Genomic DNA, 26,339 nt, shown 5'->3' with positions numbered 1-26,339 from the left:
TGTGTGTGTGTGTGTGTGTGCGTGCACATGTGTCTTTCTGTATACAGTGTGTGATTGTCACGAGACACTATGCTTTAGAGCCAAGGCTTTAAGATGCATTCATATTCATCAACCTGGAAATGTACCATCATAGTATCTGGTTCCAAAACTTTGAAAATGGTCCAAATATACCATGAAAACCCTATTTGGTAATGTGATTAGAAAAAAGAATACAATTTGTTTTAACAATATTTACATCACATTAAAGGTGAACATGATCAGGGTGGTGGAATACAACACTTCTGTGGAGTTCAGGCTGGAAAGCTGTCAAAGTTAAAAGAACGAGAGATGAAGATTTGAATTGCTATATGTGAAGCAAATGGCCAAAAGAGAAACCAATCCAAAAGCGATATACATTCTTAAAACTGTTGGCTCATGACAATTTTGGATTAGATAGATTATAAGGAGAAAAAAAAATGCCTCTCAGAGTCCATGTTTACTATATTGTTCTAACTGTGTCTGCATCGTGATTTAATGGAACATTGTCTGATATTTTCTCAGAGGCTGGCTGGAAAAAGGGGGAGATTTCTATGGACGAGGAGCTTCCTCGGGGTAAAAGACCGTTGGGGTCCGGAGATGTGGCCTTTGGATTGATGGAGTTTGTTGCGCTTCTCTTCTTAGTCCTTTTCACCCTTTGCCAAACTGATCCTCAGTTGACAAAGCAAGAGGGTAAACAAAAGCGCTGGCCTCAAGTGCAAATGTTTGCCAGCAGTAATGGGCTTTAGTCCACTGAATAAATGAATGTGTGTGGCTTTTTCGTGTGGGTTACATGTATGTACACATACATACTGTATAGACAGTACAGTTAATGTAATTGTGAGCCGAGATAATGTGCTATTTGTGAACATAGCACATCACAGTTATCTGAATCATTCTAAAAGCACAACTGTAAGCCATGGCGGAGGCTTTTGGCTTTTAATGTGGAGTAGTGAAACTGCGAGGAAGAAAGAGTAAAAAGCCAATGACATTGTCACAAAATGCCACAAGTTACTATGGTCCTCAGTAAGTAATGGCTTCATCCGTTTTCTCACATAGATTAAAGGTTAAATAGTAAGTCGGCACATTGACTCGGCATGATTGTTAACTTCTAATATTCTTATAAACCTAGCACACTTAAGCACATAAAGGAAAGATAAAGCAACTTTTTCAACTTGAAGCGGGTCAAACTGATGGTGAGGCAGTTTGCCGGTGTGTGCAAATGTGGCATGTCAATTGGGGCGACTGTGGCTCAGTGGTGAGCAGGGTCGTCCTTCAATCGGAGGATCGGCGGTTCGATCCCCGGCTCTGCTAGCCCACGTCGATGTGTCCTTGAGCAAGACACTTAACCCTAAATTGCTCCGGTAGCTACACCTATGGTGTATACATGGTTGATAATCCTGATGTGGCACCTTGCATGGTAGCTCCTCTGATCAGTGGGTGAATGATTCCTGTATAAAGCGCCTTTGAGCATTCAGAAAAGCGCTATATAAAATCAAAGTATTAATTATATACACTTATTTGTCAAAAAAGTATGGATATCACTTCAACATGCATCTGAAAGGGCAATAATGCAGTCTTATCCACTTTCTCGTTCCATTCTTCTGTGAGGCATCAAAGTATTTATATTGGCATGTTGCAACTTATGTAAATGATTTATATGATAATGTTATTTTTAAATTTAGAAATCATTTGGGAATTTAATATTGGACAGTAAAATGGGCATTGTATACGCAAGTGAAAACGAAAGGCCCACAGTGATTAAAAAAAAACAACTCTTATTTGTGTAATGTACCGGCAAATATCAGAAGAATTATGTTCATAGGAGGGTTCTCCTTGGTGAGCTTATGTCCACACTGTCATTAATCACTCCACAGGTGCAGGAGCATTGTCAGAACCAACACGTCCCTTTGCCTTTTCAACCTGGGAGGAAAGTGGAATGGTGTGGAAGGTGGGAGGCGAACACGTCCCGAAAAAACAATTTCCCTTCCCCTTCTTCTTCTTCACTGTATTTGTCAGAAGGGGGAACCAAGTCCAGATTAATTAGATTCCATTTTGTGGTCATCTTCGTTTTTTTTCCTCCTTCCATGACTTTTCTTTTTCTCCGTCTTGCCTTCAGTCCTTTACGGCTATCCCGGCACCATTTATCATGTTGCCATCTCGACAGTGCCTCCTCCCTTCCTTGCTGGGAAGCCATTAGAGCATCTCTGCATCGTGGCGGCCAGATTGCATTCCGGTCTCCACTCGCGACATTTATCATCTTTTGTCCTAACTTTTTATCTGCCCCATGCCCTGCGTGAAGCCCTATCTGCAATGCCCACTGTGATGAAAACACTGGGAGGTGAGGCTCAAGTAAATAACCTAATTAAACCTAGCAAACGGGGACAAAGGAGTAAAAGAAAGCCCAAACGGCCTTTGTGAGAATGCCAGAGGAGGAACACTCACAGATGGCATTGAGGAAGTCGAAGCAGTGAAGTGGCACGATGCCCACACCACCTTCTCATCTCAGTATTTATAGTTCTCCTCGTGGTGATGTTGTTTGTCCGAAGATGGCCTCTTTTCGTGATTCGGACCCAAATAGTATGACAGTTCATCCTTATCCTGACATCGCACTAATTACACATCAAGAGATGATGAATGGAAGGAAAGAAACGGTCCTGTAAGACAAGGAAATATCTCTGTGATAAGGCCCAAATCATTGATGAATGGGTCCTCTGAGAAAATCTATCTTTCCTTCTCACTCCTTTCTAATTCTTAGGCAAAAGTCGAGCCAACTCTGATTGGTCTCATTAGGGACACAATGAAGAATGCCAAGCGTCATAATTATCGGCGCACTGCTGCAAACAGTATCGAGTCAATACAGCAAAATGTCAGGAGGGCATTAGTGGGCAATTATTAATCCATATCAAGCTGGGATGGACAATTTAATTATCACCTGATCAATATTTCCAGATCTTGTACAGATGTAGAGCAGTGACCGGGTGCATAGATCTGCCTTCTAAGAAGCCTTGTGTAAGTGTGCTGGGAACAGTATAGCGGGGCTGCATGACCACACAAGCATAGCACTTATTTCAGTAATGGACACAGGCTCTATTGTACCTGAATATGTTACTATATATACATACTACGTATGTCTAAGCTGAAAAAATGTCCCCCTACCCGGCAATTGTTGCATCATTTTCTGGATGTGCTTTGGGTGTTCTACAAGTGTTCAGTGTCACTTTGTGGCCACTTTGACTTTTGACCCAAATGTTTTCCCCCCGATACCAAAACCAATCTCCAGATATGGAGATATGAGTCTTTCTTCATTACAGCTAGAAAGCCGCAGCATGATGCAGGAGTGATGCACCGATGGGCACTGTGAATCATGAAAAAGACTTTTATTAAAAATGTGCCGTGATATTCGATCACTGCTTTCTCAATGCAGTCTGAATAATTACTCTCATTGTACCTGAAACAAACTATCTCATATATTGTCAGTCAAGCTTTTGTGCACGGGATGAAACAAAATGAATGCTGCGTAACGGGCCCTTGAGCATTCAAAGACACCACACAATGAAGCGTGGCAAAACGAAAGTGGCTGTCTTCCACGAGATCTTGAGATAAGAATACCCGCTCATGGCTCTGTTTTGCTTATTTGTTTGCTATTATTGCGACTCCCATCTTCATCCCTGAATCGCTTTAGTTATTATGCAACCAATTGATTACTACTAAGTTGCCTGGACCTGGGTTATTTTCACTGCGTATTGCCTGACGGTCTGTTGCAATGGAATATGATTTTAACACAGGATTGCATTTTCAGCTCGCTTTTCTTTCCCAGCACACATTATAAAGCTGCATTATTCTTTTATTTTTCCCTATAATGCTTGGGTTTGAATTGGCTATCATAATAATAAGCACAAGCCAGACTGCTTCCCTTTGTGCACAAGGATAACAACTAAATGTATTCATGTCGCCTCTCGGTATTGACTACCAGCTATGATAGAAGTTGGTTGAAGTTAAACTTAATGACTAATACTTTAGAGACCAAAGTTGACTTATTTCATGGTGTGTCACGAGACTCTTGAAGTAAGATCAAAATGGTTATATTCCATCCCAAATACAATATATTTCATCTGTATACCTTTAACTTTCATTATCAAATTTCTGATCCTTAAAAGAACGATTGGGATGATTTCATTAGATGTCAGGAACCTTATCATATCTGTAGGATTAAAGTTGTAGGCTCCAGGATTACTTTTTGGAAATTATCTTTAAGCTTTGCTAAAGAAGAAGAGTTCTGACTAAGCAGTGAAGAAACATAAAAGAAACCGCTGTAACTCATATTATCTTTGTCTTTCCCTCATTTCTATCGCCTCATCTGGTTAGAATGTCTTTGAAAGTCAATCCATCCATTCTTTCAGTTAATCTCCATCTGAGCTCTTTCTTCTCTATCTACTCCCCGTCTCTGCGTCCCATGGCATTTTGAGATTTCACGTCTGTGGCTGTTCTACACTCTGATTGTCAGTCTGACCCCTTCCCCTTACCTACATTTTATTTGTATTTAATTTATTTTATGTTTAAGGTGTCTTACCAAGTACTGTGGCTGCCTTCTCTGCAAACAAAGATGTTGTTTGTACAGTGTGCATACAGCACATTGCTGCGGCAGACGTCCCAGAACATGGTTATTTTTAGCATAGGTCAAAGTGGATTTTGCAGACCATCTGATCAGTGGTGCTCTTTGCCAGTAATGGAGAATGAAAGCATATTATTACAGATAAGCCATATTGTCCATCTCTTGGTTCCATTAGGTGTCCAGTATGTGTGAGAACACAGTCCTATTTTTACACATGCATACTTCGCATACTGAATATGTGTACTACTGGGCAAAGCTGCTAGCATATACACTGCATGTGTGGGAGTGTGAACAACACAATGGGTGTACCTGCATATATGTGCATGCATAGTTGTGCTCCCTACTGCATGTGCAGAGATACATTAACTCTGAGATGATAATAATCTTAATTTATTTTCATCATGTTATTATTTGTGTATTTCAAGGCAAATATGTTGCTTGAGATTGAAGCCATTTGCTTCCAGCATGGATCTCATCTAGTCCTGTGTACTACCTGCTCACTGCTAATGTCTCCTGGGTGTCCCTGTTCTCCTCCCATTGGAGTTGGCATACCTTTGCCAAAAACACAAATAAGGTGTTCCCTGTGGGACTTAATGGTGAAACTACAGTTGATCCTTCCCTTGGAAATCACTCCTTGAATAATCACAACGGGGGAAAAGCACAGGCAATTAAATCGTGCCATGTAATGAGAGGCAGCAGCTCATGCGGTGTGAAATATCGGTCTTACCCAGGCAGTTGCAGGAAGGAGACTGTGCAAGTGAAGGGGAATCTCTTCGAGACCGTCTGATCATTATTTATTTTTTTCCTCACTCCGAGGGGCACGAGCGTGAGAGTGAGGAAATCTTATTTGGAAGGTGTATTTAAAGAAATCCATGTTGGCATAAATCCTGACATCATCCGGTCTGTTCCACACCCTCATCCCCCACGTTCTCCGATACCTGCTCTCCTGCACTAACTATCAGACTGAGGGCGAGATAAAAGTGGGGAGATGAATGGATTAATGACTGCGTAAAGATTGAGTGAGATCAAGCTTAAGAGGGCTTAATATTTGTGATGAAATATATCGGCATAAGTGTTTGTCCTCAAGATTCTTAGGCATGGAGGAAACCCAGATGAGGTCCTTTCGAAGCAAATGACCACTCCGGATTCCATTGCCCCGCTCTGTTTTACATGAATTATCTACACTCAACTGGATATATCTTTCATCATGACTCAAGTGATGGAGGGGATTGTGATAATTAATTAGTTGATGAGAGAATGATGAATGACATGAAAAACTGCACCAAGGGAGTTTTAAAGCTGAGGGGAAACAGACTGCTCATGGATGTTATGATGGATGCTGTATAAACGCCTCATAAATGTCCAGGGACCCTTTGGTAATCGTGTGTGTGTGTGTGTGTGTGTGTGTGTGTGTGTGTGTGTGTGTGTGTGAGTGAGAATGCATATTCCGTGGTCTGCAGCGTGATGGGATGGGCACTTAGAGCGCCGTGCCATTAGAAACAAGAGCTTGGCTCGGTTTCAACTGGAGAAGCCTATGGGTCTGGCTGTGGCGTGAGAGCATTTTACCCTCTCAATGGAGGCTTTCACTCTCATTGCCATAACTAATAAACCGCACTAAAGCTGTGTGTCACAATAAATCTCAGCCCCACGAATGGCACGACTCGCTCGGTGGTGCAGAGAAGCCAAAGAAGGAGCGAGTGTAAGTCGGGGAGTGTGTGAATGAGTGTGCAAGTAGGAGGGCGGAGTTACAGAGAGAGAGAGAGAAAAGAAGAAAAAAAGGTGACGGATGTAGTTTGTGTGAGAGTATCGGGTGAGAAAGACGGCTCTTCAAAGACGAACTTTGAGCACTCACTCCATCACTCTCCTGAATGTAAATCCACTGTGACAAGAGGAGCTTAGGGCATAAAGATTCCCAATCGGCGTCAAGCATTGGAGAGTGCTGCAGGTAAGAAGGTGGGGATGTAAGCGTTCTGGCTGCAACTGAGAGATCGCCTCGAGGCTCTCCATGGAGATGAATGGTTTAGACCATTAACCCCACTGCAGAATCTCAACAAACCCCAGAGGCACACAAATGTGCTACGCTGAGATCAGTGCAATGTGTCGCACTCGTAGGACCCCTGGAGTGAGACCAAAGCGCCAGCCTAGGGCCAGGTGTTACCCACACAAGCTCACACGCACGGCCACACACACACTCACACTCCCCCTCTCTCTCACACACACACACACATACTGTAGATGCATTAATTCTGAGGCATATCATTCAAAACCCTTTTCTAACTGAATTCTTATGTACTATAAAAGTGCACAAAAAAACATTTGCTCCCTCCAAACCAACACATTCTGGTAGCTTCTGCTATGCAAAATATGGACCGGTTCTTTGATTCCTATCTTAGTGAATGCCACATGCTGAAGATATATAGTTTTAATACCACAGTATGAATTATTGCTGAATTAGTAATCATTGGTCAGCTTTAAAAATCTAATAAATAAGCAGCCAAACCTGCATTAAATTACCATTTGTTCTTGAATACCTGTATGCAGAAAGTGCTAAAGAGTGCACCCAGAGCCGGTTGATACATTATCTACCATTAATGCTCTAATGCAAATAAGGCCGTCTGACAATCGGCACCATTTACAGAATATTTTTTATCTTAATCATAATGGACGTTATCCATATACACTGCACCATTCTGAGTTGTATTTGTATTTAAAAGAGTTAAATAGGAACTTTGCGTTTGCCTGAAAAATCAAACTGTCATCATCTTTGATATTTTAGTATGAATTCTTAGAATAGTGGACGTGTGGATGATCTGTACTCTGAGCAGCTCTTCATTGTTCAGACTGCACACTGCGGTAAAACATCATCTGTGCAGGCAACGCTGATGTATTTCAGACTTGACTGGTCCAGTAATCCCATTACTGCAGCTACAGCATCAATCTATTAATTGCACTGTCACTGGGGCAATGTCACGAAACACCTGCATTGTTATACAGTTCACTGGCATGGCGTATGAAGGGTGATCAGATTTACTACATATGCCAGCAAGGCCCGGATCATGCCAAGTGTAAGCCCAGCAGATGCAAAACAGCTGGCATTGTGCTCAGCTCCCCGGCTGATCCCGGCTTCAAAGCCATGCTACAAGGTACCCTTTGTGTGAAAGTGTGTGTGTGAGAGAAAAATACTATGTAAGTATAGAGAGCTGGTCTTGTGCACTGCGTTAACATGGTCCTCTATTGTTTTTTTTGGTACCTTAAAAGCTCGAAGGACAGCGAAGGAGGTGCTCGGCTGACTGAAGTCCATACCGTGCCGCAGTGTGATAGACTCATTTCACGTCAAGGTATTCAAGCATATGGATTCAGAGAAAGGGATTCTGGGAGTTTGCTGATTGCCACTCCAATTGATTTGCAATTTGGATTATGGTGCTTTTGTTCTGTCAATATTCCCACTCTGAGACATGAATGGTACAGCATGGTGAAATTGCCCCACCATTTTCAAGTCAATGTGTCTTGCAGACATAAGAGCACTTAGATATAGCGTGGCTGGGGGGGCTAGCCTTTAATTACCTGCACCGGGGCCTGTACAACATCTCCGTATTGTATTTGATTATCTGCTTTTCTTAAGAGTGGGAGGGTCATGAGTGTGGGGAAAATTGCTTGGCTTTTGTGTGATTCTGTGGTCTAAGCGCGAGGAGAAATGACTGCAATCCATAGATGAGGCTAATGGCCTTAAATAATACACTGGGGTGTAGTTGCCAGAAACATTCATGGCATTCATGGAGTTAATAACGGGCCTGATACAACCTTTAAACATAATTGCACAGCACGTTGTTGACAAGGACTTGGTGCAGGCATTTTCAGCCAAAGATTATAATGACTTCTTACCCGTTTATTTCAACCTGCGAGCAAGACACATCTTGCATGGCGCTGATAACATTGTTTTATCTCAGATTCACAGTCTCGTCACAAGGTTTGCTTCCAAACAACGAGATGGCAATTAAGCGCCGGCAATCTAAGTGAAGGTGTGTTCACGGCTTCTGTTTGAAGTTTGAACATGAGATGCGCTCTGCTTGTCGATGTTGATGCTGTTTTTTTTTCTCAAGACGTACTGTAGTAAGCCGGTTCTGAAATGAACGAGTGGAGCCAACAATGAGATTTCCACTTGAGCGGTGTCCGGCAGAATGATGAACGACGTGGTCGACTGGGGGAATTACAGTGATTTAAAGTTGCATCGAAACCGCTACGAGTTGAGTTCTGCTCTTGCTTTAATCCCATTTTATGTGTATACACAAACATGTAAGATGTGTGCGTATATTTGTGTGTCTAATTCAATGTGTGCGGGGGGGTGGGAGGGTAAATATAGGCTGCAGCTCTTAAAGAGTACATACTGTGCATTCACATGTGTGCATGTGCTTGAATTAGTGTGTGTGTGTGTGTGTGTGTGTGTGCGTGTGCGTGGTTGTATGTTAGTGCTGTGTGGGTAAGAGAGGAAAAGGGAATGAAATAGACTCAATTTAAATCAAATTAGCATGCAGGCAAATTAAGCAGAGGGATTTAATTTGAGCTGTTGTAAAAATGCTAATTTCAGTACAGCCCGGAAGCTCATATGCAAATACAACACTATTTTACAATAATTCATATTAGGCCAGGCATGCATAAAGCATACATATTACAGCCTGATGTCATCTGGGGAAGAGAGTATCATTAGCTTTCGGACTTGCTACAAGGTGATCCTGTTTAGGGGTGTGTGCATGTGTTTGCACATGCATGTAATTGGGACTACTTCCTTTCTATGTATGTGTGTGTGTGTGTGTGTGTGTGTGTGTGTGTGTGTGTGTGTGTGTGTGTGTGTGTGTCTGTGTGCTCGTGCATACATGCTTAGTTATTCTTATCCATCCCGACATGCATCTGATACACAAACATCACGACAAGACATCGTTATGATAATCTGCATTCCACCCACAAAATATTCAAACTGACTTGAACACGGGCAGATGCCGTTGGATTGTTACTGCCGTACTGTTAAACAAATTACTCCTCACAGAGCAGTAGATGCTCCTCGATCATAAATGTGTAACTGTCGCCTTTATAGTGAACATATGGAAAACTGACTCCTGTCACAAAAACAGCATGAGACTCCAATTCACGTGTAACAGGAAGAGGGAAAGTTCTCTCCTCTGATTATTTAACACACATTGGAACGTGACCAACATCATGTTTAAATGTGACTACGCCCCCCCCCCCCCACACACACACACACACACACACACACACTGCAACGGCTCAAACTAAGTGCCGGGTCAATAGACAATTTGCAGATTTTCTCCTCCCGTGTGGTTCACCTTTGATTTCCGACTCAAAAGGATTCTCGCATACATTTTGATGCCTGTGGATGGAGCGAGCGAGTGTGTGTGCACAGTGCTTTGGGTGTTAACGTCTTAATGTTTACAGAGGCTGGGGGGACCTGTCGATACTCATTTGACATGTTAAAGAGAAGCATGCTGGCTTGCTGGGACTCACCATGCTGTCCACTGGCAAGGAGGGGAATCAATTAAAACGCCCAGGGTTTGACATGGTCCAACACAGCATGAGGTGGTGAGTGCAATGGGGATTTGCGAGCCAATTTTCGCTTCAGATGTATCTTATATCAAGAAATATATTCAAAAAACAGTATTTTTGAGATGAATGTGTTCATTGAGTGCAAATGAAAAAAAAAAGGTAAAATAGTAATGTTGTAGTCCGTCTTGGTCGATGTATTGCATTCTACAACTCAATCACAAGACGATACCTTGGGGGAAACTTTCTACACACATTGAGACGCTAACATTTAACACAAGGCTTTTTTCCTTCCTCATTTCAGTGTCCGACTCATAAAACACTCTATCCAGTTATTTAACGGCCAAGTTATTTAGTGCGGATGCATCAAAGTTATAGCCGGCCTCATCCCCGCCCAGGAGGAGATATTAAACGCTCTCAGCTCTCTTCTCACCCTCAGACGCTTCCTTTCTGCATTATCGGTGAGCAAAAAGACACAGAGGGATTGTTTGTTGCCTCCCTGCTCTTCGTCTCTCGCGATCCGTCCTCTTGGCTCACCGGGGACAATTATGTCCTTCATTCAAGCTATTGCCAAGCCCAATTTGCCACACAAATTAATTGGTCCACATTTGAAGAGCGAGGGGGACGTGGTGAAGGAGAAAACGAGAGGGAGAGAGAAGGCCAAAGACAAAAAGGAAAAAAAAGAAAAATGGTGAAAACAAACGAACACAAAAGCATTGCTACACAACATATCGCTATAGATACATTTGTTTATCCATCATGTGGTTCCCAGCTATATCCTGATCTCAACTAGAAACATTTGCACACAGAAAACCCTCGGTAGAGCTTCCATTAACAGCAATGTTTGTTTGTTCTGGGCCTGATTAGAGTGTTTGTTTGAGAGGGCGCTGCAGTGTCCACTGTGCGGGGTGCTGAGGAGGACTGGCTCCGAGGATCGTGCCATCTGTTGAGCAGGCCGACTCAGCCATTTTCTGCTCTCGCTTGTCTCATATCCTCCACCATGTCCACAGCCAGAGGCTAGCACGAACCCAAATGAATCCAGAGCACCAACAGAGGGCAGCTTTCCCTTTAAATGCAGCCCGACTTTTATTTTTTTCTGTGTCCGTCTGGAGCAGACTAAACTGAGTGGAGGTCTTTTTGTCCTCAGCGGACGCCACAGATTGGAGAGAGAGCCCCAGAGTGCGTCTGGGCTGGGTATGCATATGCAGCGGCACAGTAGAGGAAATTAAGGAGCCGCTCGGTCGCTGGAAGGGGCTACTGCACTGCTTCCAAGCAGCAAGGGGGGAACAGAGACGCAGGCTGAAACACATTAGGAACAAATAAGAAGAAAAAAAAGAAATAAGGAGAAAATTGGCAAGAGAGCGATTAGGAGGGGAAAACAATAGAAGGGAGTTGGGAAGGGAAGGAGCAAACATGTGCATGTTGGAGAGCCGGCCGTGCAGGAACAGAAAGGAAAGGGCTAATGTGTACTGCCTGAAGTGGTTCTGGCTACAGGAACAGACACCCGCTCTCTTACCTTGGTTGCAGATAGGACACCACACCTCGCCCCCGTGACCTTCCACCCCCCTCAGTCGTTAACAGACAGCCACTGTGGCTACCGCATGATACGTTTGTTTTGGCTTTGAAATGATGACCCAGCACAGCTGTCTAAGTAGGGTATGAGGTAGCAGCAGCTGCTCACAGCCAGACAGCTAAGGGAAGGAGTTTTTGGGGGGGCGGGGGTGTGGTGGGTGAGAGCAGAGGCGTCATGATTTGGGGGCTGCTGACTACACTTGTGCAGGTCTCTGTGACATGTGTGCTCAAATGTGACTGTGGAATGTCTGGACACGCGAGAGCGAAAGTTTTGTCAAGGCAGTTGTCTGAGGGACGGTTTTGGCAGTCGTGTTTCTTTTGCTCATCAAATGATGTTATGTAAATTCACACTAGACAAAGATGGGAGTTTCTGAAAAGATAACTACTAAAGAGCCCCCTCAATGGTAACGTTTATCGACTGTTAATGCCGTTTTGGGAAGGTCCCGTAATTAAATTGTGTCAATAAATCCGAGGAGCGGCACATAAAACGGAGGATAAACGCCGACTACATTTCTCCGCTTGCCTCTTCCCTGCTGTGAGACATATGTGGCGGGAGGCAGAGAAGAAAAATAAAACACATTTGAACAGATTGCAGGGAACATTTCTCAGGCGCAAAGTTGTGAATCTCTCCCATCAATTTCACTTTGCGTGGCTCTGTTGTATATGACCTTGGGTGAATGATCTCTCCAGTCAGAGATATTCAGCTGAACTGGAGGGATTTCAGTCGGCGCAAAGGGAGCAGTAAAACTTTTATTCATCCCTCTGTGACTCCAGAAGCTAATGATTCATGGATCTTAGTGTAAAAAAAAAGAAGAAAAAATAGGGTGGGAGGTGAGGTGCAGGACCAGAGCTCAATGAGGTTTGAAAACTGTTGTCACACATCAATGGGCAGGTGTCTGAAGTCAACTAACTCAATTTCAATGACTTTTCATGATGAGATTTTTGGCTGCGGCCCGAGCATTTCTGGTTCACATGATGGTTTTTGCGACGGAAAAATGTAGTCGGAAAATAGGGACTTGAACACATTTTGATTGTCTGATGAGATAAAGAGATGGATCATTGTCTCCATGTTTGTGTGTGTGTGTGTGTGTGTGTGTGTGTGTGTGTGTGTGTGTGTGTGTGTGTGTGTGTGTGTGTGTGTGTGTGTGTGTGTGTGTGTGAGGGAGGGAGGGAGGGAGAAGCTCAATACGATTACTACTTGCCAATAAGCTTTTGTAATAAGCCTGCATGTGACAAAGCGAGGGGAACCCACTAGAGATGTCACGGGAACTGATACTTTGGGACCAAGTCAGTGCTAAAATTCAGATTTTTTTTTTTACTGTTTTTGAGGTATATTATAAGGAATTAATAATACATTATATGAAAAAACTGTATGCAAAATGGTAAGTAAGGAGTGTATGTTGAAGTGCATTGTTGTTGTTTTTTTTACCGTGTTATTGAATTGGATATGGAGAATCATGTAATTTCACTGGTATTGGTATATCGGCTACTGGATTTCTGGTATCGTGACACCCTCAGTGACAAATCTGAATGGTTTATTGCATCACATGATTTGTGATCTTGAAAGCACAGAAAACTAAACTAATTGGGTTGTCTCATTTCACAGTTCGTGGGCTGGTAGTCAGCAAAGTACCCCAAATGTACTGTATGTGCACAAGCACTGAAAAAGCAATCTGGTAGTGGCAGTGGTAATATCTCCCCGGTGTATCAGCAGTCTCACCACAGTACAGCTCAGAGGGTGTGCTTCATGCGTTCATTAAGTATTTATTGAAGTTGCATGTGTGTTACATGAAGTATTGATGTCTGATGATGTTTGTTTTGAAAAAAACTAAGACAAAAAAACAATCCCACCCTGGCAGCCCCACCCCCAACCCAGCAGGACACAACACTTGAGGCCCACGTGAAAGCCAACGGTCCACTTACTTTGAGCGTCGGCGAGGTGGAGAAACAGACCCAGGACCAGCAGCAGCGGCAGCAGCAGCAGCGTGGGTCTGGCTCTGTGCATGGTGGGACAGCTTGGCACCAGCATGCTTTGGCAGCCTCGGTGGCGCTGGCTCACAGAGCCCTGTGAGTCAGTCTGGTCTGATTTCTCAGATGCAGGGTATTCACAGCCTATGCAAGGCAAGGAGGGATGGGTAGAGGGAGAGGGAGAGAAAAAGGAGGGAGGAAGAGAGAGAGGGACTGAATGAAACAAAGCTGTTTGGCTCAACGGGTTTTATCTATCCCTGCACATTTCTGACATACCCCCACACAGCCTCGGCTGGAGCTGACAGAGGATAGGAAGAGGCTGATGTGCTCACAGGGTATGTTCTGACAGTTCTCTAAATGGAATAGTCACTTCACACAATGCGTGTGCATGCCGTGTGCGTGTGAGGGAGAGCGATGGAGAGAGACGGAGAAACCACACATATACGAAAGGGTCGGCTAATAAGATTTTGTCGCGGGCGGCAATTAAATATACTGTATAATAAGAGTACATTTGAAGTCCTTCTAAGATGAGTGTTAAAATATCTGTTTCACATAAAAAAGCTCGGGAAATACAGGATATATATTCATGAATGCTGAAAGCTGTTTCATAGTTCTTAAATTAGGAGTTGGGTATATTTGACCACTGCGAGACCGCTGGCACTTTAAACATTAAAGTACAATACAAGATGCTTAGTTACAGTACATTATGACATACACATTCAATACACCAGTTCATCTGCAGCTCATACCCATGCTTCTTACGCCACACGTAATCCATAGTAGAAGGTTTAATAGCTCGACATGCCGATACAAAGTGATGGAGTAGCTTAGCTTTAGCACACACAAACACCGACTTCCTCGCCGCTCGAACAAATACAATCGAGACGACAAAGTGGCTAAGTGTTGCCATTCATGTCTCAGCTCTTTATTGAAGGGCCACTACATTGGCTGTGAAAATCAATGTGATACAGTGAGCTAGTATTAGCTGCAGACCGGCTCTATCCCTGTCATCCATTTGCTTAAGCTCAGAGCTTGATCCTTAGTGATGGATGCTCTGCGGTAGTCTTCGGCTTGTAATGCGCCTCGCCGCTAATCCAAGTGTGTGAGCTTTGATGACATACTGTACTGCTGGTTAGTGTACGAGCCGCTCCGCCTGCATTGTTCTGCAGAATGCTGTTGTTGCAGCTGCGGTCGACCCAGTACACGGCCCGCGTACCGTGACATTTCAGACACTTCATGGCCCGTGAGGTCAAAACACAGAACGCGGTGGGATCTTTTTGAAGTTTTTTGGGGGAGTCTGCAGCTTCGGTAGCCGTCTGTTCAGGAGACAGCAATTGTGTGTGTAAATGCTTTCGCTGGAAATAATATTTTGATTGGATTGTTTATCTGCAGATTTGAACCACGAAAAGAAAAGGAAAAAAAAAAACAAGCCACCTCTAAGCCCAATCACCAGGCGCAATGATGACAAAGTACCTCATTTCCCTGTTACCAATCATCCTTTTTCTCGCCACTAGCTCTCTCCCGCTTTCATTTCTGTGGGCTGTAAATGGCAGAAAAGACGGGAAGATAGCGCACCTGTCACACTCGATTTGTGTTGGGGGGAGATAGACATGACTACCTGTCTCTGAGCGCCGCGGGGCTAGCAGCGAGCGCGGGAGCGGGGGACGCGTGGCGAGGGGAATCAATTTGAGGCAATCTCATCCCCCGCTCGCACCACCGCCACCGACGCACACGCGCGCACGCTTACAAACACAAATGCGGATACATGTACATACGTTTGAGCACACGAGACGCTACCTCTTCCACAGAGGTAGCGGACTTTGAATTTGATTAGACTCAACTGGAGCGAGGGTGATGAAGCTGCAGTGTATGTTGTGCAGGTGAAGTTGCCGTGAAAGCCTTTGAGTTAATTAATGTGTACATTTTTCATAATGACATGACATTAGGCGGCACAAAAGAAACTACTCAGCAGCCCTCCCTTTCTCTAATCGCGCCCAGCATGCACACACACGCACACACACACACACACGAACACACGAACACACAGGTAGAGGTAAACAAAACCATCTGTATGTTGTGTAACCACCAGTGAGACAACCAAGAGGCTTTGGCATGTGAGTAAATACAAGGAGAAGCTGATGTAGGCACAGCTAAAACACCCCGTGAAAGCCTTGATTTATACAAAAAATAAATGCAATTATATTTGGTTTTGACTCGTGGTGTGCATTCTTACAAGGAAATTGCACTCCAGATTTCCTTCCTAATGTGCTGAGGGTAGAGAAGCCACCTGCCAGAGCTGGCAGAAGAGCAGCAGTTTGCCAAATGCATTGTGCGTCGCTATCTGGCAGTGGATTTAGCCGCGGCTTTTTTTGTATGAAAGCTTATGCTAATGCATGTTTGATTACATGTATGAGCATGCGCGTGAGTACAAATGATCCTTTCCATTCTCATTTGTCGGCGTGAAAGAACTCCCTCAAAGGTGGCCCCACCTTTGCCCGTTTTATCCCCAACATGGCCATTTTGCGTCGCGCTCTGCCCCTTCACTTTCATACATTTGGTGGCATTGATGCTTTCCATTGAACATGTATTACAAAAGAAAGAGGGGAGAGAAAAAAACAATCTTGTCTTTCTTCCTGAGCCTCTGGTGGTATTATTGTGTTCCCATTCAGTGGTGCTTCATTCAAAGGATTTTGCTGCTGATAGCAATCATGCATTATTAAACAAAGCCTGACAACATGCACAATGTTAATTAGAAAAGGGGGTGTGTGGGATGTGGGGGGCAAAAAAAAGAGAAAGGGGCTGTTGAGCTGTCTACTCTTTCTCCTTCCCCATGATCCTTATCAGAAATGTGAAAAAGAAAGAGGGTGGGATGTTTATGCGCTCTATAATGGCTGGTCTGTATTCTCATTTCAGCGCGTGCGTTTGGTATTCTGCACTATTTAGACGGGCAATATTATTGAGGGGGATAACAAGGGAAAAAAAGATTCAGATTCATATTTATCTTATATTCCAGTCATACCGCAATGAACTTGTTGGAGGAAAGAATGCGGGCAGATTCGTAATGAGCTCCCCAAAGTCTCAGGTTCACAACATCAGCCTCCATGTTGTCGCACATACTGTCATATTTTGGCAAACCGAGTACAAACCAGTGGGGAGCAAGTGCTGACATGAGCATGCTACTGATGGGGCCATTTCGAACAAATGCAACGTGGGTTTGAGCACACAACAGTTGTAGCACATTATGCCCATCCTTCGTGCGAGTCGGCTAATTTAACTTTGGCCGCCTCCAGGGGATGTTTAAACTTGGTGTTTTTAATTTCAGACTCATGCACAAGCTGAATTGAACTTTAAGGAAGTAGTGGATTCACAATATGTTATCCTTAACAGACCAAAGCAGCCACAAAAATGCCCCCAAATCTATTAAGGCCAATCCCTCTGTAATTAGCCCAACACATGCAAGGACAAAGCACTGCAAAACTACAGAGGATGTGATCCGTGCTGCATGGGGTTGTAAAAAGTTCCCTAGTATCATGCCCAGCCAGGCACAGCAAATAAGAATTACTGTCTTTTTATGAGGCAGAGCTTTCTATTTCCCTCTGGACCAGCAAAGTTAAAGAATGTAGTAATTACCCCCAACACGCACACATTCCCACTGCAATGATACAGAGGACTATGGTGGTGAGCACACAGGGTGGATACTGTGTAAGTACTGGAATGATCTCTGAGATCCCTCTTATTTTACTTTGGCCCAATACTGACAGAGACAGACCCTGGTTCAGAATGTTGGGGTCAAGTTAAAGTTAAGTAGCAGAGAGGTGGAGGAGACTCAGGACTGCAGATTCCAACGGCATCTTATTTTCCTGCTGGCATGACATTTAATTTAACTACTCCTCAAAACACCCTGATGAAGGCGCAATAGTAGACATTTGGAGAATGAAGCATGTCTTGTTAGTAAAGGGTTGTTTAACAGATTTCATTTTGATGAATTGTATTGAACTTTTCACTAAGTGTGTGTGTGTTGTCGAAGAAAAAAAACATGCATCATTGCCAATACGCTGATGTAGTATTGCATCAGAGCCGGGTAACAATTTAACTGTAGTGCTAAATTATAATTGAAACATTATTGCAAATCAAGACGTTGTTTGGATAGTATTCTTATCTCATTGTGCATTTAAACGAGCTGCCTGGTGTTCCCAGCGCTTTACTTTAGTTCAGGAATGGCATTATACAAATTTTAATGAATTAAATTCGACAGTTATGTAAAATAAAATGGTGACACACACGTCTCCCTCCTTGCTGATGCAATAGGTGACAACGACCTGCCCTCTGTTTTGCCCCGAGCTTGTCTCTCTCTTTGAGAACGCTTGTAATGGTCGTCAATTGGCTGTTCCTCGCTGGCTCAGGACCTGGGCTGGGGATACGATTAAACTACGCAAAGATGCAGCAGTGCTTAAATTAAGGCCTCAAGGTCAAAGGGAATGTAAAAGGGTACCGGTTGCTGTGCACCAGCACTTCCCTCGTTCTAAAGATTCGGTAAAAGTAAAACGTGGCTTCCTGTGACAGGCACCCATTCACAGTGCCTCTAGGATTTTTGTAAACGTCACATGACCAGATTTATGAAATAAGCTAATCAAAGGCTCCCTCATACATCGACTCCCACCCACCGACTTTGCCAATCCCCACATCCTCATTAAGAGAGGTTAAGTCCGGGTTAAGTCCCAATGTGTTTCACATGGTAGCTGCAGCCATCTTTTATCTTTTTTTTTTACAACTCTTTCTTTAATGTCATGTTATAAAGTCGGTCAATCTACATGAAGTCCCTCCCTTCGCTGTAGTTCTTTCTTTTCTTCACCGCTATTCCCTCTTTGCTTTTTTCTTCTGTGTGTTTTAACCCTTTTTTTTCATCTGCCGCTACTTTCTTCTCTCTGCCTGCGATGGTGTGATTTAAGACCGAGTGACAAGGCCGTTTCTCACACATCGCTCCCGATCAGCCGGCATGTGTAATAACATCCCTCAAGCTAAGCTAAGCTATGCCCTCAAGTGCAGCCTCCACATGAAAGACCCTGACAAGCACACATCAGAGGAGTTTATTTGCTATACTTATTTATTTACTCCCCTCCCTCCTCGCCTCCCCTGACAAGCCTCCCACGGTCATAAAGTACCCTTTGGGTGGTAGCGCCTGACTTTACGTTCGAGAAAGTCAGGGTTTAGAGTTCTGCCTGCAAGCCCGAAATATTATTTTTGTCAAGCAAATGCTGCCAATGATGTAACTGATTGTATCTTGTTTTCCTATAAATGAATCACCCAACATGAAACACACAGCAGGAAACTAATTGCATCTGATGACATTTGTCTGTCTAATAATTGGCTTAAAAGCACCTGCTGCGGCTGTAGGACCACGAAGCTATCACACTCCCAGTTGTGTGTCCGTTGCAAAATAACAGCAGGAGATTTCAAAGACACCCCCGCCCATTTATTAATTTTTTGTCCGCAAAATTACCTGGACTTTGAAATCTCACACCACAAAATAAAATAGCATGTATTCACCTAGCTTGCGAACACTGTTATTGATCAAATGACATTTATTTGCCGTTTAAGTGATAGTTTCCCATTTCATGCAAATACTCGCCATTGAAAATAGAGGCTACACATCGGTTTCGGATAGAAACTGCTGTAAAAACAAGCTTGTAATGGAAATATAGTTCAAGGTTCTAATTTGAAAAAACGTTCCGTTGTTTGGGTGCAAAGAGCATTTTGTGTCGTCGTGTGAATTCAGACCACCCAAAGTGACCTTGAGCGGACACTTTAGTAAAAATAAAATAATAATCACCACAAATCTTCCTCCTCCTCCTCCTCCCACTCATTTTCAAAAGCCTCTCCTTGACTTTTCTCTCTACCTGGTCTACCTCCCTCTCTACCATCTTTTTTCTCGCGTCCCTTTTCCTCTCACCACGTTTCCCAGCAGCTGTTGGGTTCAGATGGATGGTCCCAACAGTGCAAGACCCTGACCTGCAGTCTAGTGACTGATTATCCCGCCGCCCTGTTGTGCTGCTCCCTGAAAGAATACCAACACACAGTGCACACACAGGCAGTCACAAACAAACACACACACGCACGGTTACATCGCTATTGGGTGAGCTTTAAGGACACGCTGAAGCGTATTTCATCTTTACCTGCGTGCTCGGATCGCGTCTTTTGACCTTGATGACACAGGAAAACACGCTACCTTTTGAACTTTAATGGACGCCACTAATGCCTTTTCAATGTGCAGCAGATGAAACAAGCACCCGGTACAATCAGCCATTGAGCATGTGTGAGAGCTGTGTTAACTATTCCGATGACTGCCTGCTTGTTGGGCGGCCTTCTCTTGTGCTGTGGTTGCTTGTCACAGTGTGGGAGGCTACTATAGTGCAGCATGTGCCACTTGGGTCGTGCTTGACCTTGCACGTCAGCATTTAGCACAGGGAGAAGAAAAAAAACTACTTGTTATCATGCAAACAGGCTGAATCTTTAGGAGTCTATTGTTCCTCGGGAGCACAGAGTGTGGCAGGATAGGGGAGGGGGGAGAGGGGGGAGGAATGAGAAAAAAATGGGAGATGCAGCAGCAGGAATGGCTGGGATTAAATTTATGCCGCATGAACAGGGGAAAGCTAAATCATGTTACATATTATGAACCAGAAAAAAAGAAGGGGGAGTGAGGGGAGGGGGCGGAGCAGAGGGGTGGAAATATAATGGATAAGGGGAGCAACGAGGCAGAGAGGTGGCGAGAGAAGGGAGAGGAGGGTTCGGGGAACGTAATGTGGAAGGGGAGAGGAAGGTAGGAGGAGAGGAGAGTGTGGTGTAGGGTAGAGAGCAGGAGAGGTGGAGGCAGAGGGAGGGAAGCAAGGGAATGTGCCTCACTGCCAGCTTTTCTCACGCTCCGTCTGCGCTTGTACGCCTAACAGAGGCAGCATGAGAGAGATGGAAGACAGGGGAGAAGAATGGAGGGAGGGAAAGCAGCCGCTGCTGAAGAGGAGATAATCGTTGTAAGGCCACTCTGACAGTCTAAAGGTATTGTTTCCTGGAGGGAGGAAACTGGAAAGGTGACAGCAAGTGGAAAAAACGAGCGACGAGGAAACATGGCGCATGCAAACTCCCCCTCACCCTAAAAAGCACAGACTGGGGCTCAGGTCCGCATCCAATGTGAATAGATGTGTCCTGAGACATGCGACTCCCAGCACATACACGCTCACACATGTAAATGCAGGCAAGTCATGTGCTGTAAATAGTCAGGCAGCGAGCAGGCACGCATACCCTTTGCACCACATGCTTTTGGCACTTTGACATCTACCCCCAACACAGCAACGGTCTGTGGGAAGAGGAATAATCTCTCTTCCGCGAGCGAGGCAGAGAGAACGAGAGAAAGGGAATGAGGGTGAGGCGGAGGTTGTTCCCGGCCTGAGCTCTTGTCGCTTAATGGAAAGCACAGAGACCTCGAACAGACAAACCCGCATTCCATCGTCACTCGCCGCCATGGCGGAAGACATCCAAACAGACGTCTATTGAAAACCCCTGAGTGATACAGGACTGGGCATTGTGTTGCCCCCTAATACATGTGGCATAAGTCAACAACAATATGGTTCCTTATCTTCTCAAAACAATTGAACACCAAGGTACACTGTGCGCTGGTGACATTTTAGTGGCTTTTGTACACAAGCCAAACCGTTTGGTATGTAAATGCACTACTTAGGCGTACATGAAGGATGTAAGGAGGCACTTGGGGCATACACGCTACACTCATAGGGCAGCAAAATAATTAAAATGCCAAGTATCTCCCATTATCTAAATGCTAATTTGCCTTGATATACCCTGAGCTAAAATGTAACGCCACATTATGGCTGCTGTACTGCACAGAAGCAACCGCCGGGGGTATTTTCCCTTTAATTAGCCTAGCATACTGTATGCTATCTGTTTCCAAAAACTATGCGATGGATGTTTGAATGAGTGGATTCGTCGTATGACCCTCTGTTTCACAGGCAGACAATATTTCGCTATCTAATCTAAGCTAAAGTACTGTAGGCAAAACTGTTGCTGCGTTAATATGAATTAAATATTATTTTTCAGAAAATGCAAACATGTCCTCCTGTGTCAGTCCAGTCTGAGCGTCTGCAGAGTCGGTCAAACTGCCGTTGGCATGAGGACACTGGCAGCTATTCTTGTATTTCAGTGTATTTCGCGCACTGGTGTTTTTGCCATGACTCAGATTTGATAAGAAAGCCTGAGTCAACAACTGAAAGAACAGACAGGCGGCATTACCACCAGCAGCTTATCAAAAGCTTTTTGCATGAAAATACATCAGTGCCAACAGGGAGGGCCAACGGGACAAAAAATATTATCACAGATATGAGATGTTTTTGCTGAATAGACAGATAGAGGTGAAATTGTGTTGTTTCTGCTTTTCCATCTATATCCTGATAAGACTGTCAAAGGACATGCAGGGTGGACAGCATTGAACAGCATTTTAGAAAGCTGTTTCCATATTTCGGTGGTTCAACTATCCTCACCAAAGTGTACTGAGCTCTTTGATGTGGGCACTGCTGATTAATAGGTTTCGACAGCTGGACTTTTGAAAGTTCTTGGACACCCTTTAAAGGTGTTTTAGTCTGGCTCAGCTGTTATTCTCCTGAAAGGCAGTGCGGGCTGCTTGTGCAACTCATTCGAGAAAAAGCAATGGTTCACCCCGAGGCAAAAGCAACAATTCCCTCTTTGTCGTTTCACTAAGACAAATGCTTGCCATTGCTACGTTAGCAACCCAACAAGAGCAGTTCCCCGGTCAGTGATGGCATGTTGTAAGGCTTGAACGAGGCATTTTATAATGCTGCTGAATATGAATGAATGGGTCCTTTTCTCCAGCCCCAGCTTGGAGATTGAAATTCAAATCAAATGCCACCTTCAAACAAATGTCAGTACAGGAAATCAAAACCTTTTTGTCAGTGCCTGGCGTCAAGCAAAATACACAATTTGACATTTGGAAGAGATTTTCACTCCCTCTGTACTCGTTTCATGTCAAATTAACTTGGAAATTGTGGCAAAAAAATGGCTAGAAACTCACATCACACAAATAGTCTCGCTCTCCATCTAACGTCCTTTTAGAAACCTCTATGGAAGCTCCCCCAACCCAATACAATCCACCCCCGAACACTCAAAAACATGATTAAGACACTGTCAAGCCTGCCATTGCCATCTCCCGTGCTTGTCAGTGGCCCTCACTGGGAGTCGCTGTTGACTGACTGCCTGGATGTGCCTTATCATTAACAGGGCCGCCTGTTCCACCACTGAGGGGCTTTGATGACAGAAACCAAGGCCCCTGTGCCTGCTCCTCCCATTTTGCCTGCCCAAGTGTCATCTAAATGAGATAGGGCCCAGGAGCTAAGGGATTAGGCACTGCATAATTACCTATTTAAAGACCCTAATTGAGCATTCCATTAAGAGACTGGCACTGAGATTTTGCCAAGGAGGGCACTACAGGGATAGCGATGTACTTGCCTGTGCATGCATGTAAGTATGCACGTGTGCAAGTGTGTGCGTGTGTGTGTCCGTGAGGAGGAGGGGTTATGTGGGTTTGCATATGCCTGTGTGCGCAGCAGATTGTAACCTTGTCTTTTTGTTGACATTGCACTTGGACAGTTTGGCACATGACTGTTCAAGTGAATCCAATAGAAATCCCCCTTTAAAAATGGATTGACGGTGGGAGTAAACATTGGAACTTTCCACAGACGATCTCTGTGCTTTTTTATTGGTCCAACCTTTATGAATCCCAATAAAGTTACATGTTACACATAATTGGTGGTCTCGAAGACTTTGTTTGAATTCATAGCAATTGTTAGTTTCGATTACGGTGACATTTTCCTTATTGACTCAAAACAGTTATTCTTATCTTGTTCCTATTCTATAACTTACTGATGATTAAGTCAACTGTATCTACAGTGTCAGTTAGCTGAGTGGACATTTTCCTGCTCTCCAATGGTGACCAAATGCAAACATAATGAGTTTCTTATTCTGTAGAGCCTTTTTTTCATATTTTTAATTTAATTGAATTCTGCTTTGCTTGATAAAAGCTGTTATAACAGGCAATATATGAAGACATTCACTCCTTGCTTTAGCCAAGGAAAACTTGCTTGGGAGATATGTACAGTCTTTCTGTTAATATGATGCAAATTTTGCTCCAGTTGTTCTAACTGCTATTTTTGGGCAACATTGTCATTGCCAGACAAATAAAGCTACAAACTAAAGGAAAACCTTTGAGAGTACTAGGCTGTGCTACGTGATGAAAGAAAAACACTACAAAGCTAAAACATTTCCTGTCTCCTTGAAGCTAATTGAATCCAATAGAAGGGGCACTTTTGTGCACACATTACTGCTAAGTTTCCTCGAGCCCAACAACAAAAGACAGCAAGTGAGTTAATGCCTCTAACATTGTCGATCGTCAAACTCAAGTTTTTTATTGACGCCACGGTATGTCAGCCCTTAGGTCTCCAGTGCCACATCTAAAGCAGTTTCTCAGACAAGAGATGAGATACGAGAGGGATATGTATCTTTTTTATCTTTTCTTACAGAAGCAACGATAATGCATCTATTCATTGTGACGTTAACCACCAAAATTGAATTTCTGATGTTGTGAAAAAGTAAATGCAGCGTTTACTTCAAAAGGAGCTTTTATTTTTGTCGCCTTTAAGATCTTCAAAGACGTTGTGACAAAAGTACCACCAGTTCAGTGCAGAGAGAGAGAGAGAACGCTATTCGATTCCCTTCCTAACATTTAACAATTTTGTGTGGCCACAGATTTCTTTGCAATTTCACAACACGTCTAACAGGCTCATTTACTCACATGTTACAGTGCAGAGTTGTTTGTAAAACACAGTTCAGATCATAATTCAAAACCTATAGTTGAGCAATATACTGGCCAATGACAGGCGCTTGAATAAATGAACAGAGTTGGACTCTGAACGACACCAAGGGCTCCTGATCATTTGTCATCACAAACAATTTCAACAGCGGCAATTATTAAAACAGAAGGCTGGACCAGATAGTTTTCTGATGACTATGTTGACATAATTTCCATGACCCAGCAGGCTGTGACTCTGTTTTGCCCCCTCATCTCTGTATGTGGGATCACTGGGGACATTGGCAAGTCACTGGCAGTTGGCTTGCGCATGATTGACTTGTTTGCTAAATGACTAGCATCTGAAGTGGCAACGCTAGCTGGGGGCTATTGGACTCTTTGGGGCAGACACCAGCTGCTAACTGCTACTGATAAACTGTGCCTCCCTCTGGGGATTCATATGAGCACTATGGTGAGGAATGCTGCTGCAGAATGGCCAACGATGCTCAGGGCTGAAATGACAATGAAACATCATGAGTCAGTCAGTGCTGTCCCAGTACCAGGCCTATTACTCTTCTTTGACATGATGGAGGTTGAAAAGGTTCCTACACTAGCGAGGAAATTAACTTGGATCGCGTACATGACAGGAGAGAAGTCTGTCCCTGAGCCCTCAATGATAACCGAAGGTGCTATTGCAATGCTGATTCATTTGGTAAAGGCATCAGGGAAAGATACTATCTTTTGTTACTACATTGTACATTGACTATCTAGCAACCTTATACATCTAAAGCAAAGGTGAATCCAAACCCGTTCTTTAACATTGGCCACCTTTCGATGTACCTGAATTGAAGATGGCGGCATGATGAGATATACTTACCACGAAGTCCCAATATTAAGTCATTAGAGCAAATGAAACAACACAAGCGGCTGTTAAGATATCTTGAGTCTTGACTTGTAATAATCGTTTTGAGTTTCAACCAGGCGTTTCAAGTAGCTGCTGCTGTAGTGATGTGTTAATGTAAGTATCGGTAGCTGGGTAGATTGGTTAGCTGGTAATGAGCTTTATCTAAATCGCTCACTTGAAAAAAACCTTGTCTAACTCCCTCTCTCTCTCTTTGTTGCCTTACAATGAACTTGGACAATGAAGCATGCAATAAGCTACAGAGTCTGACATACATTCACTTGCATAAATGGCATGTTGGCAAAGGGTGCACAAGAAAGCAAGATGCATAATCTCCGAGAGAAAACCCCTTTGTGCTAGGAAGCATGCCTGCGTGTGTACTCCCCTTCCAGCATAAAATGTCGACGTCCTCGTCACCGCTGTGATTGTTCACTGGAATGTAAGCCTGATGCTCGATCCTATGGATGCTTAAGATGTAGATTCCTGCGAGTACAAAGACTGTCTTCAGACTAAGGCTGTACCTACTGAATGAATGTAATTAGCTATGGACATTTAATTAGTGATGGGGCCAGTGTTTGTTGAAACAGTCTATACTATCACTGCATTTCTTATATCCTTTTTTTCCCATGACCAGTGCTACAGTCTATGTTCATGCTATCTCATACAAATGCACATGACCACAGTTTTGAACCAATATATAAGACCAAACACATGATTAGATTTAGAAAATGAGTGCAGAACAGATTTTGTACACTCATCTTCTGTCCTGTTTTGAGATTATACCATCAGTTGGGTAACTCAATATAACAAATTGTAAGAAAGCCAAATTATTGCATGATTTTACATTTGTATGT

At 43.7% G+C, this 26,339-nt stretch overlaps 1 protein-coding gene across 1 annotated transcript in view; it reads right to left on the bottom strand.

Moving 5' to 3' along the window:
* The window catches only part of LOC306733615 (receptor-type tyrosine-protein phosphatase delta), a gene marked incomplete at its 5' end in the record, with an annotated part of 88,910 nt that extends 75,126 nt beyond the window's left edge, over positions 1-13,784 (bottom strand). The window contains one exon of the mRNA XM_079214884.1: positions 13,679-13,784. Coding sequence (XP_079071010.1) covers positions 13,679-13,784 — 106 coding nt within the window. The remainder of the gene's footprint in view (positions 1-13,678) is intronic.
* Between the last annotated feature and the right edge of the window lie 12,555 nt (positions 13,785-26,339).

This window comes from Taurulus bubalis, assembly GCF_910589615.1.
Source record: "Taurulus bubalis genome assembly, chromosome: 3".
NCBI classification, from domain to species: Eukaryota; Metazoa; Chordata; class Actinopteri; order Perciformes; family Cottidae; genus Taurulus; species Taurulus bubalis.
This window is presented reverse-complemented; position numbering and strand designations above follow the sequence as displayed.